The sequence below is a fragment of the Emydura macquarii genome, unplaced genomic scaffold (genome assembly GCF_026122565.2).
Source record: "Emydura macquarii macquarii isolate MOO-44397 ecotype Brisbane River unplaced genomic scaffold, CSIRO-AGI_Emac_v2 contig_2636, whole genome shotgun sequence".
Classification (NCBI taxonomy): Eukaryota; Metazoa; Chordata; order Testudines; family Chelidae; genus Emydura; species Emydura macquarii.
In genome coordinates, this window is record NW_027132773.1 from 1,741,074 (window position 1) to 1,759,845 (window position 18,772).

The following is an 18,772-nucleotide window of genomic DNA, read 5'->3' on the forward strand; positions in this document are numbered from 1 at the left end:
TTTACAGGTAAGTAGTTCAATAAAGTTTACAACAGTTCATTGAAACTTTTGGAAGGATCACTGATTCTGCCAAGCTCTTCAGTTCTGATGGCACTTAGAAGTTCTGGTAATTTAAGAATAGCAACAGGAGAACAACAATTTTCAGGGCTACCAGTCTCCATTAAATTCTGGCAATAAACCTATTGCTCTGAATTCACACCGCTGTAAATAAGAATAGAATTTGGCCCTCAGGTTTTGTAAATTTCCTAAAACAAAATTGTTTTTCAGTTACATGGCAATCTCTTTAAGCAACTGTCCCTATGCCATCTGAACCACTTTGGTTAAAAATAAATTACTAAAGTTTGAAATGGAGTTATCTGCTTACCCTTACTTTACCCACACATAAACATCTTATTTCAGAGTTAATGGCATAGGTCATTTTATGGTGTCTGCATATTCTTTGTTCTCTGCTTAGTAAGTCTCTCTGTCTGTTTTGAGCATCATTGACAGGAACCTTTCATACCATCTCTGGGAAATATATATACATGAACTGGCCATCGAAACATGAGAGATATTGGAGCAACAACTGTATCTTAATGTGACACTGACTGATGTCTCAGGAACTGATTTAAAACTTGTAATGATGTTTTTGAATGCGCAGAAATCGTAAATTGTTTTCCAGTGTTTTGTATGAATCTTTTTATTCTGAATGCCTTTGGCTTGAAATTTATGAAGGTATTATCCTAAATGGACAGCAATGTTCGCAAATTTCTGACCATGGCAGATTAAGCACTTTTCAGACTATACAGTTGACATAATACTACAGATAAATAAACATCTTACCCAAAATAGGAATGACTGATTTCACAGATGTTGAAGAAACAAGCTCATTCAATGAATATCAGGAGCACTGATTCTCAAGTAGTTGAAATTAGTCCATAAAATATCTACAGTAAATTCAATCTGTGGAATTAGAGGCAACTGTGATATTTGTAAAGATTCAAGCCTTATGTAAGGTTTTACACCAAGATGCAAGGATATTAGGGAACAATACCTTTCCCCCCAAAAGCTGCTTTGTCATCACTGTTTGCAAATAGCTATTGTATATTAACCTGATATTATGTCTCTTAGATTTTGGAATTCTTAGCTTCTCTGGGCAACTCATCTTCAAAAAAATACACCAGAAATAAAAAGGGCCCATGGAAGGGCTACAAAAATGATAAAAGGAATGGAAAGTCTACCATTTAAGGAAAGATTAAAAAGATCAGCACTGTTAAATTTAGAGAGACGATGAATAGAAGTAGGTGTGCCAGAGGCATATAAAACATTGGTACAGTAAATCTCAGTTAACCCCTTCTCATAATTCTGAAACAAGGGGACATGCCTTGAAATTAAAATCAGCAATTTAAAAACTGATAAAAGGAAATACATGTTTACACAATGATTGATTAAGCTGTGGAACTCATTGTCACAAGATATTATTTGAGGTCAAAGGTTTGGGCATATATGAATAATAAAAATGGTGTGAGACTTTGTCCCCTCTGGTGGTGGTTAGGCCATGTAGACGTTGATGAGCCTGCTATAGCCTTGGCTGGGAGAGTTAGGTCTTTATTGCTCAGGAAATAGAGGCCCATGCATTACAATCCTCTGGTCCCTAGATATATATATATATAAATATATCACATTTTTTGTACTGACAATATAAAACTGCATAGGAAAAGTTAACAGGGGAAGCTGGAGTTTTGGCAGCTGGATAGGAAACATTTGGGACTTCCATCAGTTGGAAAGGCTTAGGAGGCATTTTGGATTGTGGGATAAACATATTAGCTGGATGGTTCTGTTAAAAAGATAATGTACATTGCCAGGGCTGCAGTAGAAGGAGTACTGGCTGCACCTGGTTAACGCGTACTTAGATACTATTGTGATTGGTGCGATAGAAACCCAAGGATAAATAACAGTGAAGGAAGACCCACAGTTTAGCAAGCTCTCCTCAGAGTTTCTGGTGGCATTAGGTCTTGCAAAAGCCTTCAAGGAATGAGTGGTTCTCCACCACCCTTTGAACAGTGTACCCTCTCATCCCAGGGCTACTCAGCCTGTGCCAGGGCACAGCTGATATTCCAGCCCAGATTCTGGCTCCTATATGTCACTCCTGTAGCATAAAGGGGTCATAAAGAGGATGGAATGCCATTCCCTTATGCATAGCAGCAATATAATGGTTTTACATGACTGTATGCTGACATCCTTCACAGTAGCTGGTGTAGGGGAATATTAGGAGCATGGCCTGGAATGGATGGGGGACAGGGAATGCCTAGAGTGTGCTCTGCTTGATGGTTTTGAGCTGTGGAACAACCCATAGGCAGCCCTGGGGTGGCCCAGTGTCTACTCTAACTTACTCGGGAGCTGTGCTGTCTTCTGAAGCAGACCACAATCTGTTCAAATGGCTAAAAGCCACCTTTATCTTCCTGCTGCCCTAGCTTGCACCTTGGGTACAGCACAGAATCTGACCCCATTAGGGAATTGTTGTTTTTGATTGTGTATCTTTTAACTTAGTTGCATATATGGGGTTTTTTCATGCCAGTTTCCATTCCTCCAAAGTGTTCTTTGGATATTTCACAATCTCATACCAATTTCAATCTTATCTAAGATCTCACAGATGGTCATCTCAAAATCAGTGTATCCAGTGGATGAGTGCATGACTTTTGTTTCATCACCATTCTTGTGAAAATTGCAGATTCATGTCACTCAGCCTTTTCAGACATTATGCTGTGCTCTCGCTGATGCTTTTTTTTTTTTGGTCCATCCTGAATTTAAATCTCTCATTGTTCAGCTTCAAACTAAAATATTATGTCACTGCTGCTTTGTGCATCCCAGGTCCTTACAATGCTTGACAATGTAATTCAAAACTATCATTTGCCTTGTTTCATAACTAGATTCAATGATTTTCAGATTTTGCAAGAAAGAACAAAGTTATGCATCATTACTAGATTTAATGCAGGCAGAAACAGGACTGCTACCTGTAGTTTATTAGTATCAGAAATAAAAATTCTGATTTTTCTTCTGTTGTTACATTAATTAATCTGATGCATGTTATGTTGACCTCCCAGGCAAGATTGGGAAAAGCACTTAGTGAATGTTGTATTTTTTCCTCTAATGTTTGCATCTCCATGTTGAGATCAACCTTTGAATACAGTCAAAAGATTCATTGGTGCCTTCCCTAATATATGAATGATTATGCTATCAATGGTTTTAATTTTCAGGTTTTTTTAACTAAAAGAGAAAAAGCACATGTTTAATATATTGTACAGTTAAAACATTTATTCAATAATACCATGGTCTGATCAACACTGCAAAATCATTTTAGCAGCGTGAAACTCCAAAGTCTCTCTCTGTAATTCTGTTGAGAAACTCCACCTCACATTTCATCTTCATCAATAACAATGCCATGGAGCATAAAGGAGAATTTCAAGGACCCTTTGTTCCATGTCATCCTCCCCTCCTGGTGCTGCCTTGAGCTGTTTCTTTCAGGTCAGCTTACATGATCTTGAGCCATGTATTCCTGGGGTGCACCCAAGGTGATTTCCAGCCAGTGGACGGTAGCAACATGCCTGTTCTAATTGCATGTGAGTGGATAGATTCAGGAGTTTGGCTGTCATGCTGTTTAAGGACTTAGCTTGACTAATAGTCTGGAGCTGCTCGTTGAGCTATACAGTATAAAAATATATTAGTTACTTTGTCAGACCATTCTGTTCTAAGAATTCATATTAAACAGCACTGGTTGAAGGCATGTAGGCATCTATTGTTATCCTTCCCTGTGATGGTCTTGCTGACATACAGGAGCACTAAGATCAGCAGTGGGACCTGGAAATAAATGTTAATTTGTCAAATGCAACCTCTGAAATCCCACACTATAACCATAGTATGCAACCTTCAAGGGAGAGGTATATAGATGAGACCTATTCTATACATAATTTTAACTTGGTTTCACTGTGTTATAGCTAAGAGAGATGTTCCATGTATCTATTGTAAATAGTGCTCTTATAGGGTGAAGGAATGGAAATATGATGCTTTGCTGGGAAAGATCTGTTTTTTCCCTCTATATGTCATTATTATTATCTTCTTGTGTTTTCCACATATACCAGATACCTTCATTTACCAAACTCTTATTGTCACATGACAACACACAGAATATTTACTTTAATTGGTTTAATCTATATTAATATCGTGTTTTGTGCGTGCACGCACGCGTGCGCACACACACACACACACAGTCTTTTAAAAACCCTGAACACTTTTAATGCAGGAGCTGTGTATTCTGAGATAATCAAAACATTGCTAATGAATATTATTTATAATTAGTGTCATTATGTACTTAAGCATTTACTCATTCACCAAATCTGTTTGTGGACTCAGCAGATGGTGTTGTTTGGATAAACAATGAATAATTTCCCATAGATTAGACACATGAAGGCCCAACTAAAACCTTTGCAATAAAACTAATTGTGATGTATCAGGAGCCTGACCCTCCATGAATAAAGTCAATGGAGTTTTGTTCTTCATTTCACTGGAAGCTAAATTGGCTCTTGATCAGTTATCATACTCTTATCAGAACAGATTAAGCTAACTGCATGTTGAGAGCATGCAGTATTTTACTATCTGTTATGCTTCTCATATAGAGATATGACATTATGCACAGTACCATCCACTGAATCTGGATGTTACAAAATCCTTGTGAAATTTGATACAGCTATAGCAGCACTCTATGGCCAGACATGCAGGAACAAAGAACAAGAAGACTGTAAAATGCTATATCACTGACCAACAATAAACAGAGAAAATAGACCACATTTAGTTTCACGTTTACATGATCAATACAGATTGTCAACTGCCATGAAAGCCACTAATGTGTGAAGAAATGTGACTCTGATAACTTCGTCGGGCTCAATATATCTCTGTCTATGATATATATAGTGCACCTATCACATTGGTATTTAAGTGTCATCTATAAAAATCTGCTCAATTTTTCGTTAACATGATCAATGAAGAGTCACTGTGAAATACAAAACAAAGTCCCATCTGCCCCAAGTTACCCAATTATCTGCATAGCTGGCCACACACCTTTGTGTTGATACAGCACAACAGTCTTATAGCAGGAGCCTGCAACCTGACCCAAATAGCTTGAGGACAGAAGACTGATACTGATCCCTTTCATGGTTTCCTGGCTTAAGTACTGGTATCGACCAGTCAGGGTGTTGTGAGAGACCGCCATTCTGCTCCTGCTGGGTGGTACTTCCTGTGCAGCCCAGCCTCGCAGGATCCTCCTTCGGGAGCTTAGCCTAAGCCTCCTATGGCAATGTGGAGACATCAGTGGCCCAGGACCCCCATGGTTCCAGCCATGCGGGTTCAAATGTGTGGAGCTCCTCCTTTATTTGCCTCTCTTCAGGCCAACTACTGTTTTCATATGGATGTGTGGATTTTCCTTACTTCAGTGGGAATCTTGCATTTCAGAAGGCAGAACCTGGCCCAGTCCATGCAGGTATCTTCCGTTATAGAAAATAAAAGTTGTGTACTCTCATGGAGAGGAGAAAAAGCCACTTGGATTCCAGCTCACTTTAATGTTTAATAGCAATACTTTGCATTTCAACAAGTGCTTTTAATTTAAGTGTTTGGAAATCCTTATCAGCCACTAATACATTAACCCCAACAACACACCCGCCAGTTAGATAATTATCATAACCATTTTATAGATGCATAAGGTTAGAGTACAGAATGGTTTATCTAAAATCACACAGCCATTAGGTACCTAATCCAGGAATAAAACCCAGAAATCCTGATGCCTGTTCCCCTGCTATAACTGCAGGACTACCTACTCCCTTTTCCAGCAGCACTATGCATTTTTTCCTGTAGTTTATTTATGTACATGTGGAGATAAGGAGCCAAATCCTGTTTTGATGGGACTACACTAGTGAGTGAGGAAAACAGGCATTGGCCCTTTAAGGTTATATGAAAATGAATCGTGTTTGTGTCACACATATAGGACAAAATTCTGCCCTGCCTTACATATACCTACACAACCTCCCTGGAACAAACTGAGACCTGGCAGTAAAAGGCTGCAACTCCCATGGAATCTTTTGATCCAAATTCATTAGTGATGTAAGACTCAAGACAAGTTATTCGTCAAGAATAAGTGGGTCAGAAGAGATATGTAAGTAACTTTCATTGATTGGGCAAGAGAGGACTCTGCCTTATCTTTTACTACTACACCTTGTCTGTCCGTCCGTCTGTCCCCCCCTTCCTCCCCGGTGTACAGACACTTATTTTGCAAACCCACTTAATGCCAAATCAGTACAAGTTATACTTCTTTATCACTAACACCTACTTACTTACTGCTGTTTTCTGACACACACACGCTAACCGTTACATTGCTGCTGAATTTGGCAGATGGGAGTGCAACTGGCAGCACAAGAGAGCCTGTCTTTCTGTAGAAACATGGTTTTGGTGAAGATATGAATAATAATTTAAAAAAAACTGGAGGTAACGTGATCGCAGTGAGATACCTTTTTCTCCCGTTAAGCCAGGTAGAGAGGACTCAACTATTTGATAAAGAAAACACCATCAAAATATGGCCAAAAATAGAAGAATGGCATCAAGTGTCATCTATATCTCCTTTTCTTCCTTTCCCTCCCTCCCCCCCACCTAAAAAAAGAAAAGAAAAGAAAGGAAAACAAAATAATTGTATTATTGTGCCTTTTTGTGGGAAATTAAACTAGTATTAGGTAACAGAAAAAATATTTTGTGAAAAATAAAAAAGTTACATTTACATGTCATTGAGGTTTGGGGTTTTTTGAGTTATACAAATTAGGCCCTAGTCCTGTTAAAACTATGTGTTTAACTTTACTGTCACGAGTAGTTCGGACTATTCACAGTAGCAAAGTTAGGTATATGTGCAAGTATTTGCAATATTGGGGGCCATAGACAGCAAATACTTTTGTGGCCAGGGTCATGTCTTTCTATTTGTATTGCAAAACACCTGACATACGTTGGGCACTGATACTATATCATTGCTTCAAAGAACAGAAATGTATCTGCGTTGGATTCTTTTTTCAGTTAAAAATGTTTTAAAAGATTTTGATAAAAAACTAAGAAACTAGATCATCATATTGTTTAATTGCATTAGCTAATTAACAAACCTTCTGGTTACACTAAATCCAATATTTAAGTTTTATGTAGGATTTTTGTATATTTGTTTTTAAAGATTTATGATATATGGAATATTTGATCAAACCGGGTAGTGATATAGTTAGACCAGAATAATTTAGATGAAACCACTCCTGCCAACTGAGTGCATATAATGCAGGTGAAAAAAATAGCATAAGGCTCTGATCCTGCACACTTACACAAACAATTTCAATGGGACTACTCATGGCAGTAAAGTTAAGCACATACATATGAGTTTGCAGGATCAGGGCCAAATTATGCAACTGCCTAATGTCCCAGAATGGAAAATGAAAAGATAAGCTAAAGAAAACAGCCACTGCCACAATAATGTTATTACATGATAGTACTGTGCTACTGTAGGTGACACTGTAATCAGTACGTTTTGTTATCTAATTTTTCATACACTTAAGTATTGTTTTCAATTCTCTGTTACATAACAACACAAGGAGATTAAGTAACTACATTAAAATATATAAATTTTGCAGGCACTTATGCCCCAAGATGTCCCACTGACAATCAAAACATATTTAAAAGCAAAATTTACAAAGACCAAGGAAAAAAGACCCAATTAACAAATGCCAACAAGGGACAAAACAGCTAAAATTAATTACAATAAATAGGAAACTAATATGTCTTTAGCCTTGCCCCAAAGGATGCAACTTAGCACATTCCAAAGAGACTCTTAATAGAGAAAGTTGCGCCTCCCACCCTATGGATATGGCCATATCCTCTGCCTGAGGGCTGATCTAAGTTGCACTGCCTGGTTGCTGTCTTTATGAAACTATGAACTAGCTGAGGATAGCAGGAGCATAGTGTGCTCTGGTGTGTCTGTCTCCATTTCCCTCCCACCCCTGATATGCTCCCTGCACCAGGGACTGCAAGGAGGGGAGTGTAAGAGCTGGCTATGCTGATTCTAAATCCACTTGCGCTACTTTCAGTGTGGTTTCAAACTCCTTTGCACTGCCTGAATCGCACAAAGGGAGTAGAGATGGGTGGTCCCACAGATTGCTCCCACACTCCTTAAGGCTTTAAATAGTAGGGTCCAAAGCTTCAACCCAGATTCCTCCACAATGCAGAGCCATCAGGAGTTTCATGGCCCACCTGCTTGCAGACGTTACACAAATCCTGATGAAGAAGGTTCCTTCTGAGGTGGCTTTATAATGATGTAAGTGGAAGCCAGGCCTCAGGGCCGACATTCAGAGAGGCGCTACAGATATTCAGTGTCCCTGTACTACTTTCTCCTCCAGTTCGGTGCCAGTGTTCCTCTATCACAGTCAGCAGGGGAAACTTCATAGGGGTAGTGCAGGCCAAGAAAGGAACTCTTGGTTAACAGCTCACTGCAGAACTAAGAGTGGTCCTCCCAAGCAAACATGGGAGGAGGCTGAGAGGGAGAGATTTGGGGAAAGCAACTGGGAGATTTGGAGACAATTATACCCACTCGTCTGATTCTGGGTGCTTGCTTGCCCTGTGTTACTCATAATTATAACGTAAGAGCAGTGAGATTACAGTTACTAGCTTTCAGTATGGCCTTTCTTCCCCCCAGTTGTGTCTAGCCAGGAAATTGCAATTTTTTCTTTCCAATACAGAACTCAGTGCTGTGATTATTGCCTTTGTCACCTCACGATTAGATTACTGTACCATACTATACCTGGGGCTTCTTCTTAAATCCATTTGGAAATTGATGCAGAATGTGTCAACTCAGTCACTTCTTAAATAGGTATCTAACTGCATGCATACTATGCCAATACTCTGGGTGACCTCATACGCAGTGTGATCTGCACTGGCTGCCTGTTCCTTTCTGGATGGAGTTCCAGGTGTTGGTTTTGACCTACAAAGCTCTAGCTGGCCTGGGACCTGACTGCTTGAGACTGCCCCTCCCTCTGTGTCAGATGGTCACTGCTGCAATCAGTGAAGGTGCTCAAGCTGAAGCTTTGTTGATTTAACTGGCAAGGGGGTTGTGGCAGGGCATTCTCCATAAGAGCCCCATTGCTTTGGAACTTGCCTCGCGTTCTCTGGTCCAAAATAGTCTGTCTTTGTGTTGCCCATCTTTTTATTGGGCTTTCAGGAAAGCATTTAGGAAAGATGGGGTATTTCCCCCTCCCTTTTCTTTTTTTCTTTGCTATTCAGTCTAATTAGCTACTGTCACATATGGTGAAAGTTGCTGCTGGTTTTGCCTTTGTTTGATTGAGATTTTTTTAAAGGTCATGGGAAAATAGAAACTAGGATAGGTGTATTTTGTCTGTGTTTATCATCCTGATTCATTAATAAATAATGTTAGCCCCCTCTGACAAAAAAGTGTGCATTTATTTCTGTTCTAAACCTTACAGACCTTCTCCTTATTGCGCCTGCCCAGTGGAATTGCATAGCGGTTACTCCTGCCTTAGATGTATACTGTACAGAACATTTAATTTAATTTAAGGATTTACCCACTAAGTCATTAATTCTCTAAGAGGGGATAAAGATATTTTGAAAATATCCTTTCATTTTGAAGGAGCTAGAGTTATTTCTTATATAGCTGAAGACTATTAATCAATTTGATATGCCAAAAACATTACACCAAATTCAGTTATGTGAGTCAGAGCCAAAGGAGAAACTCCATATTTTCAACAATGTAACTGAGCAGAATCTGATCTATTGGAAGGAACTAACCTTAAATTGTATGTAAATGACCTGTGAAGAATTCAGAAAGCAGTGCATATGAATGAAGAATTCTCTTTAGCAAGTAGACCAGTAAAAAAGAAAGCATTTTGGCTGCAAAATTGGGTAGCGGTTTTAAGCATTGAAAGACAAATGACATTTGAGAAAAGACTGGGTTAACAAGGGAACACTTGAAGAAAGTCTAATCTCAGTTGGCATGTTGACTAGGGAGGTCAGCCCAGTGCACGCGTTCTCAGCTGGAGTTGGGCTCCCTCTGCCAGGCCAATTGTCCTCTGCACTTCAGATACCAAACCAAACTGAAGGTGCCTTCACCCTGCCAGTTTCTTATATTCTATCAGCTTAAAGAGAGTTTCCTTTTTCCTGTCAATTTATGTATAATTTCCTTACGCTACAAAGAAGGGAGGTTGTGTGTCTGAGTGCTTTTTTTTTCCTGAATAGCACAAGCCTCTTTAGAAAGCAATGTAAAAACTCATTCTTTAGTACTCTGTTGCCATTCAGTAAGAGTGACTGAGTCACTTTTTAAAAGTAGCTTTAATTTGTATTTTGTTGATTTTCATACTCATCCTTCTGTAAACATGAAGAATCCAATTTTGATCTACCTGTTTATATTTTAATACTAAAAAAATTCCTGTTAAGACTGATAAAACATTTGTGCTTTAAAATACATTGTGAAAAATTCCAGTTTGTACATACATTGAATTTATTTATGTACATACAAATGTCAGAAGCAAAAGTTACATAGGGGAAAGGAATTTGAACAATTTTCTTAGAGTAGGCATTTAGGGCTAGATTCTAATCCTGGTTTCAGTGCCATAAATCCAGAGTAACTCCAGAATCTGGTCCTGTGTATTGAAACAGTGAAATTATATTAGCCACCTTTCCGGGTCAACTTTTCAATTATTAGTTTAAATCATATAGCAGCCATTTATTTTATTTCAGCCAGAGGACAGCAAGAATTGGTTAGAATGTTTGTAAATCTGTAAACAAGTATTTCCTAAAGATAAGACAGGTATTTTACTAGCCATGCCACACGTGCTCACGATCAATAGATCTGGAGGTTGCAAGACAACTTATAAAGGCTTGCTCATGCTTAAGACACTACTCTGCTATTTGATCTCCTTGACAAACTGAAATCACTTCCAGGATATCTCAGAGCATCAGGCACATAGGACTGAATTTGTACCATAGGACGGGGGAAAAGATAAACAGAAAATTTTGTGAGCTTATTCAAAGATGGAGGTGGGGAGGAGGTAGTGTTTTTTGTGTATTTGTGTAATAAACATAACCGTAATAAATGTCTCAGTAGTTCAATTTGTTTCTGGGAACACAATTCTACTACTTTTTTTAAATACTAAAATCTTTTACCATCAAATATTCTAATTCTCTCCTTGAAAATTTTCCATGTGCTCAGTTGTACCTATTTAATATATTATTTTGGAAAATGAAAGAAGGAAATCAGAATTTCTTAAAATGAGAATATGTTGTAAGCATTGAAAAGATTGTGATTTATTTATCATATTTTACCAGCACAAATATATTTTATCTTCTAAATTTCAAAACTAATTTGCCTTATCAGATGGCACTTCTGCAAAAATTATGCAAACCAAGCTCCCTATCAATATATGCCTATACAAATTTATAATTTACTCAAAATTCAATCTTTAATTGATGCAAATAAAATTTAACAAAGGAATTTATGAAGCAAACCATAAAAACAAAACAAATTATTGTACAATCTGTCTAAAATACAAGATTATGAAAATAATAAAAGATCTGTGCCTGCATTTTTCTTGCACTCACACCTCTCCATTGAATTAATTGACAGTTTTGGTGTGCAAAAAATTCAGGATTTATGCTGCTTGGGTAGGACTGCCATTTTTAATAAGTTTACCTTCCCCACTGTGGAGATAGATAACCAAGAATATGTAACTCCTTCTAATTACCATTTAAAATTGTATCACATAAATTATAAAAAGCAGCTCTTCAGTTAGTATATTACTAAAACAATTCTTAAACTTTGAAGTTGGCCAGATTTTATTTTTTTAAATTATCACTTATTTTGGAGCTGAAGGCTGGTTGCATGGTTAAAATACAGAACTGGGAATCAGGAATTCTGGATTCAATTCCTGGCTCTGTCACAAACTTTCACTGTGACATTGGGCAACCCACTCTCTGCCTCGGTTTTCCATTTCATTGTAAAATCAGGATAATACTTCACTAGCTCACAGGATTGGTATGAGGCTTAATGGGAGTTCCACGTGTGAAGAACTTACAGATCCTGGCTTTTAGTGTTCACTGTAGTACATTGATAATAAAACGACATATTCTTAACTTGAAACTGAAATGCCTATGCTGCCCTCTATCAACACATGGAATTCACATTAATGTTAGTAGGAATTGTGTACACACATTTAGCAGATTATTTGCACTTAAGTAAGAAAAAATATAAACTGAATTTTAAAAAAATCAAATAGCACAAGATAGCAAATATATGATTATGAACATCAACAAAAATATGTTTTTAATTATTTAATTATTTATAAGGGAGGGAAAAATTGCCACGTAAGTGAGCAATGGTGATTTCTGTACTTGGGTTCCCCTTTAGACTTCATTAGTAGTAGTGTAGTGCAATAGCACGATAGCATAGCGTCCACAAATTTCAGTCACTACAATAGACTATCTCACCTCCTGTATCTCAATATACAAAGCTCAGGATATCTGAACAACCTTGTTCTTTCAATTTTCAACACAATTTCTGATGCATATCATGAAGCCATTGTCTCTTTTTCTCCATCAGACGAACTGTTCAGATAAGATAGGAGTAGGTGGAAATCTGACAAAATAAAAAAAACTTACAGTGGATAGTACTCCTGATTATGTTTACTACCAGGCCAAATGTGTACAGTGTACAGGAAAGGGCCTAGTACGAACACCAGTTTCATAGAAAGGGGAGTTGGTGTAAGGGTTTGGACTCAAGCACTCGACCGGTTTTGAGAGAAGAATTATTGTAATTAGTGAGAGTAAACATCTCTGTTTTTCAGCAAAAGAACAACGAAACATAAAATCTGGCTGGAAAACACTTTTGTAGCAAATAATCATGTTTTAAAATTTGTGATTGCTTATTCACCTAAAGAAAATGAGACATGACAGTTCTTTGTTTACACAGGGTTGGAGGTACTCCACTGCATAATTAGGCCATGTTTTATCAATCAAATGATGATAGTCCTGTGCAAATGGTAAAGAATAGTGTCACTTTTTAAACATTCTCATCAATGACTTTCTCCAGGACAACTGGAATAATGCATATAGATAGTCTTGTTCCTTTAAAATTCCTCCTTTCCTGCAGCGGATTTTTTACTCTTCAAGAAGTATTACATTAAATAACAGAGAAATTCCTGAAAAAAACCCTAAGAAACCCACCCTTCCTGCAAGACAAGAGGAATTTTAGAGGGCCAGAATTGCGTAAGGGGTAGCGCACTATTCTTTGAGAAATAGATCACTGGAAGGTTATTTTTTAAAAGAGCAGCAGTCCACAGTACCAGCATTAACATCATTGTGCTCAGCTATGCTCTCCTTTTTCACAAATCAGTTAAGAAACAGGCCCTGAAGAAATGGGACACATTCCAGGGTTAGCATGTATCCCATCAAGTTAAATATTTTATTTCTGTCTTTACTACATTCAGAATAGTTGCACCAATTATGACTCTTCAAAGCACACAGTAAGCATCAAAAGCAGTTTCTCTCTTATACTTCCAGCCCCAGCCTGCTCCTTTTGAAGTCAATGGCAAAATTCCCATTTGGCTTCAAGACTGTACTCTTATTCAATATTTTATTGCCTATGTGAAAAGTTTTGTTTTATTATATAGTATAAACTGTCATTCATTAACAATTATCCTTGTTTCTTAAAATATGGCAATTCACTCTGAAAAGTCTAAACTTAGTCTAAGTAGTAAAATAAACTAAAATGACAGTTATATATCTTAATAAATAAGAATCTTATTATGAGGCAACATGATGTAGTGAGCAACCCTAGTAGGCTAGCAAACCTCAGCTGGTAGAAAAATGGTAATATTCACATTTTTCAATGTCAGACCAATTTTTTAAACGTGTGTATTCCTCTCAAGTTAAATTTAGGAAACACAATAATTAAACAAAATCTGTTTTACAATTACTTGAGAATATATCACCAAATTTAAATCATAGTCAGCGCACTGAACATATATTTAATATGCATATTCTTCTTTCCAAATAAATAACTGTTTCTTTTATCAAAGCTATTTTCACTCAATTTAGCTCACTCTCAATATATGTTTAGTACTTAGAGCTTATTATTCACACAGCAGCTCTAAATTGTTTGTGTTGCCAAGTTTCCCATCAGTACGTGGAGGAGAAAATGAATTCAGAATGTTTTTTTCCATTTGAAATTTGGATTTGTAATCCCATCAAAGCCTCTTGTGTTGCAACAAATGTCAACAGGGGGGAAAAAAAAGGCATGGATAAACACATTCAAAATCAGATATACCGTATCTAGATTCAGAGAACAAGGATGAAGTTAATAAGAACTTGGACACACCTCTGCAAAAGTGTACACAATCAGAAATGAAGATAATCTATAGTGTTGTCAGTAAAATTAGTGCTTTGTATTAATCTTTCAAAAAACAAGAAAAGCAAAACAGTGAACAAATAAAATAAAAATTAGGGTTTTTCATTCAGAATTTTCCCTTGTACCAACCCCTAGCCTCAAACCCAACATAACTCAACAGATACAACAGAAAATGTACAGTTTTTGATTTAACTACAAACAATTAGAGACTCAGTTGAAATGTTCAAATCACAAGAATATATCTTTCTGTCATAAGAAATACAAGGGCTAAAAGGTCTGACATAAAGTAACTATTATCTGACACATGAACAGCACCTGTATTTCCAGCCACCTGCTTCAGCATGGGGTTAGTTTCATCAGGATCATGTTTAAACTACTGTTTCCTCCGCATGTTCTGGGTGAGGGATTTACTTGTTCTGAATGACAGAAAGCAGCACCTCTGTATTTGAATGTTAGCGCTGCATTTACCTGCCCTTGTTGCTTTATTTTTATTACCTTTCATTATCCTACGAGAGATCAGTTAAAGATTAAATCAGCAGCAGCAGCAGCAGCCGCGGTTCAAAGCCTTGTCCCGGGAAGCAAAGGTAAAGATAACGTACTTGTAGATCTAATCCTGGCTTTGCTGTTGCCTCACTTTTAATTACCCTATAAACGGCACATCGTATAGCAATCCTGTAACTGTATCAGCCCGTCTGGGTTGGGTAACGCTAGACAGATCGACAACATCTCTAAACGCTTTAGAGCCAATTTCCTGATTAAAAGGCGATTAGTAATTTACTGAAATTTGGAAACTGATTCAAACTATTCAGCCCTTGTACGAGATAATGATCCGGGCGCATTTCCTCTGAAGACGTCTCAGTGCAGAGCAGGCTGCGGCGGAGACGGGGGGGGAGTGCAAGCATTGCATCTTCCAGGGAGGGAAGCAAGCAGGCACCTGTGGGCTTTCACGGCGCTCCCATTAAGGAGGCGCTGGATACGAGGCCCCTGCCTGCCCTCTCTCCAGGGGCGCGATCGGCCTGGGCGAGGCAGGGCGCCCACCGCGCAGGCAGCCGGGCGGCTAGGGGGCTAGAGAACCTGCACCCTCCCCCCACGCGCAGCCGCCCCCCCGGACCCCCACGCGCAGGGCAGCCACTCACAGGTAGGAGGTGAAGACGCTGAGGTTGGAGGGCACCGCGGTGAGCCCCCGGTCGGAGCAGTCCGCCCTGAGCAGCATCCCGTCCTGCTCACACTGGCACAGGGCCGGGCAGCCCCTCTGCCGCCTCCCCGCGGGGCTCGCCAAGCCCCCGCTGCCAGCCCCCGGCAAGCCGAGCAGGCCGAGCAGGAGCAGCGCGCTGGCCGGGCAGGAGGTGTCCATGGTGCCAGCCGGCGGTGGCCGCTGGGCTCCGTAAGCCGCGCGCGCGCGGGCGCTGCTTTCAGCCTCCCCTTCTTCGGCCGCAGGGGGACAGGCTCGCGCGGCTCCGCCGGAGGCCGGGAAAGAAGCTACCGCTGCGGCAAGGCGGTGGCTGGAGCCGGAGCTGCGGCTCGTGCGGCCGGAGGAGCTGCCTGGCCCTGGAGGAGCGCGAGCTGCTGCGGCTGCTGCTGCCGCCGGCGCGCTGCGCTCTGGAGCAGCATCTCCGCTTACAGGCTGCTTTAAAGAGCCGCCGCCTGCCCCGCGCGCCCACTGACGCCGCCCAAGCTTTGCCCGCGGCCGCCGCTCCTGGGTCCTGGCAGCGCCTCTGGGAGCGCGGGGGGCGGGGGAAGGGAGAGGAGGAGTGGGGGCGCTCGCGGCCTCTCCTCTGCCTGCCGGCCGCGTGCTGCAGCCTCCGGAGCGCGGCGAGCCGTGCGGAGAGCAGGGTGAGCCCTGGGGAGAGGCGGCGGTGGGCTGGAACGGCCGCCCCTCTCCCGCTCCAGCCCAAACCAGGAGTAGGGCAGGGAGCTGCTTGCAAACCAGGCCGTGCCCCTGGTTCCTTAGCGCCACGTGCTGCCTGCCTGTGCAGAGAGCTCTCCTAGCCTCAGCTGGAAGGCGCTGGTTGCAGCAAGTAAAGAGGACTAGTATTGGGAGAGCATCTCCCCCAGGCGACGCAGCCTCTTTGGCTCCTTTGAAGTGCTTCCTCGTCCTGTACTGAGAGGTGATCGCACCCGGGAGGCTTCTTAGGAAGCTTAATTCGCCATATTATTGGCCTTGCGGTAAAAGCACATTTGAGGGCAGTCTGACTGGCTTCTGAAACGATTTCAAGTCGGACGCCACCACCTCGCTCCAGCTCCCGCAGCGGGACGTGGGACTGTCCTGGGCTCAGAACTCAGAGAAGCCTACAAAACCGGGGACAAGTGGCCTCCTTAGGAGACATGCAGCCTGTACGTACTACTGTTATTGAGTGATACCGTTATACCTCTCTCCTTCATGGTTTAGCACTCCAGAGGCAAGTAATTTTCAAACACAAAAATGGTATAGCAGCTGGGCTGTGTAGAAAAGTGACACAGATTGGGCTTGAAATGAAAGGTATTCCTCTTCTGAGGGACAGTTTAGGTGGCATGTATGACCTGAACAGACCAGCTGGGGTAACACTGTACTCATAGACAGAATAGTTGTCTAGGGCACTTAAGTATCTGATTAATGTGTGAGTTGTGATGGGCTTTGAGGGGTGTCCATTTTCCATTTGTCATGGGGCAGGAAAGCTTGTTGCATCAGCTTGCAAACCTGCATCCCCTTTACTCCAGTGAAATGCAACACCAAAGCTCATTCTTTGCAAGTGTAGAAAATTCCCATAACATTTGTTGCTTTCACATTTTCAAAAACAAGCTGTAACATGATATGTAGGGTGATTTTTATACAGCTCTCACAGCTACACAGTTATGTATTTAATTTTTTAGGGTTACAGCAATCTAAAAAGTGCTCATCCTGTGCTTTAATTATCTTTTAAAATACATTTCAAAAGCCAGTAGGGACATTCAGGGAATACTACTGTTGTCTTTCTATGGGAGATGGGTGCTTAACTTCCCTTTGTGCCTTTGGAAATTGCTCCCTAAGTTAATAAAGGATTGGATTCACAGCTGGTGTAAACTGGTGTAGTTCCATTGATTTGGGTGAGGTGACGCCAATTTACACCAGCTGTGAATCTGTCCCTAAGTTTCTGTTCATCTTAATTGATGTGTATGAGTGGGACTTTTATTTTTCAAACTCAATTAGACATGAGTTTAGGTAGTAAATATATTTTTATGGTACACTAGGCCATATCTGTAGGCATAAAACAATTCAAAATTACATTTTCAGTTTTGTGGGACCAATCCTAAATTTTGAATGATGGTCAGGGATTCCTGTCATGAGCAAGGAGAACCTTGCACTTTAGTAGTAATCACCAGCCTTTTTCTGCACCTTCGGTGGAATGAACTCTTACTAGATACTCATGTGATTTTGGCTGTGGAGGGATACAGGCAATCTTGTAAACCAAATGATGATGTTCATCCCTCTTGCATTGTAATGCGTTTTGCACAAGTCATGAACCCGAGATTTGTGTCTGGTTACCAGTTTACTAATCCAAGCACCACTCCTGTTCCCACTGAAATCAGTAGCTAAACTTTCATTGACTACAATGGGAGTAGGATTGTGCAGTTTGTGACTTACCTGGTTGATTGGACTACATGCATATTGGAGAGCATTTGTGAAAGGGTTATGGCCTTGATAAACTTCACAAAATCCAGAGGCTAGTCCAAGATAATGGTGTAGTGAAATGGCCAGGAAGATATAATATTAATGGATATATCTAGCTGGTAATTCTCGGCACCTTTATTTGATGTATTGTAATGTGAGCTGCATAGGTAACTTTATGCTGGAGCAGAAGTACTTTCTTTAAAATAAATAAAAACTAGCTTTTGCTTTCTTGGTGTGTAAATCCATGTCCACAGAGCACCAAGAGACTCTCTTCTGCAAACACCATTTCATGTACTCATGATAACAATGTCTGGAAGTACAGGGGACATGTAAGACATGAATGGGGGGGGGGGAGGGAAACTGTGCAGGATACAGTGTTTACTCTGTGCAACCAGTGAGACATCTTGGCACCTGCCCTAGAGAGCAATTCCCCTATTTAACTGCTTTGAGTACTGCTTACCCCTGTGCAGGATCAATACCTTTGTTTCTGAATTATGTGATTTCAGATAAATCCCTCACTGAGTACCGTTGAATAGGTTCATGCTTGTGGGCTTGTTAAATGACAGATACCTGAATACTTTATTTTTATCTATGTCAAAATGGCCACTTCAAAAACATGCATTGCATACCACTAGAATGTTTAATATACTTTGCCAAAAGATGCCAGAATAACTTTAGTTAATAGGTAA

General features: G+C 40.2%; 1 protein-coding gene and 1 long non-coding RNA gene across 3 annotated transcripts in view; one reads left to right on the forward strand and one right to left on the reverse strand.

Annotated features, from left to right (window-relative positions):
* The window catches only part of LGR5 (leucine rich repeat containing G protein-coupled receptor 5), a 109,048-nt gene extending 93,005 nt beyond the window's left edge, over positions 1-16,043 (reverse strand). The window contains exon 1 of the mRNA XM_067564025.1: positions 15,592-16,043. Within this exon, the coding sequence (XP_067420126.1) occupies positions 15,592-15,809 (218 nt within the window). The 5' untranslated portion in view covers positions 15,810-16,043. The remainder of the gene's footprint in view (positions 1-15,591) is intronic.
* A 637-nt stretch (positions 16,044-16,680) lies between these two features.
* Positions 16,681-18,772, forward strand: part of LOC137163747 (uncharacterized) — a 49,091-nt gene continuing 46,999 nt past the window's right edge. For both annotated transcript variants that reach the window (XR_010922830.1, XR_010922828.1), the window contains exon 1: positions 16,681-16,789. This is a non-coding gene — a long non-coding RNA (uncharacterized lncRNA). The remainder of the gene's footprint in view (positions 16,790-18,772) is intronic.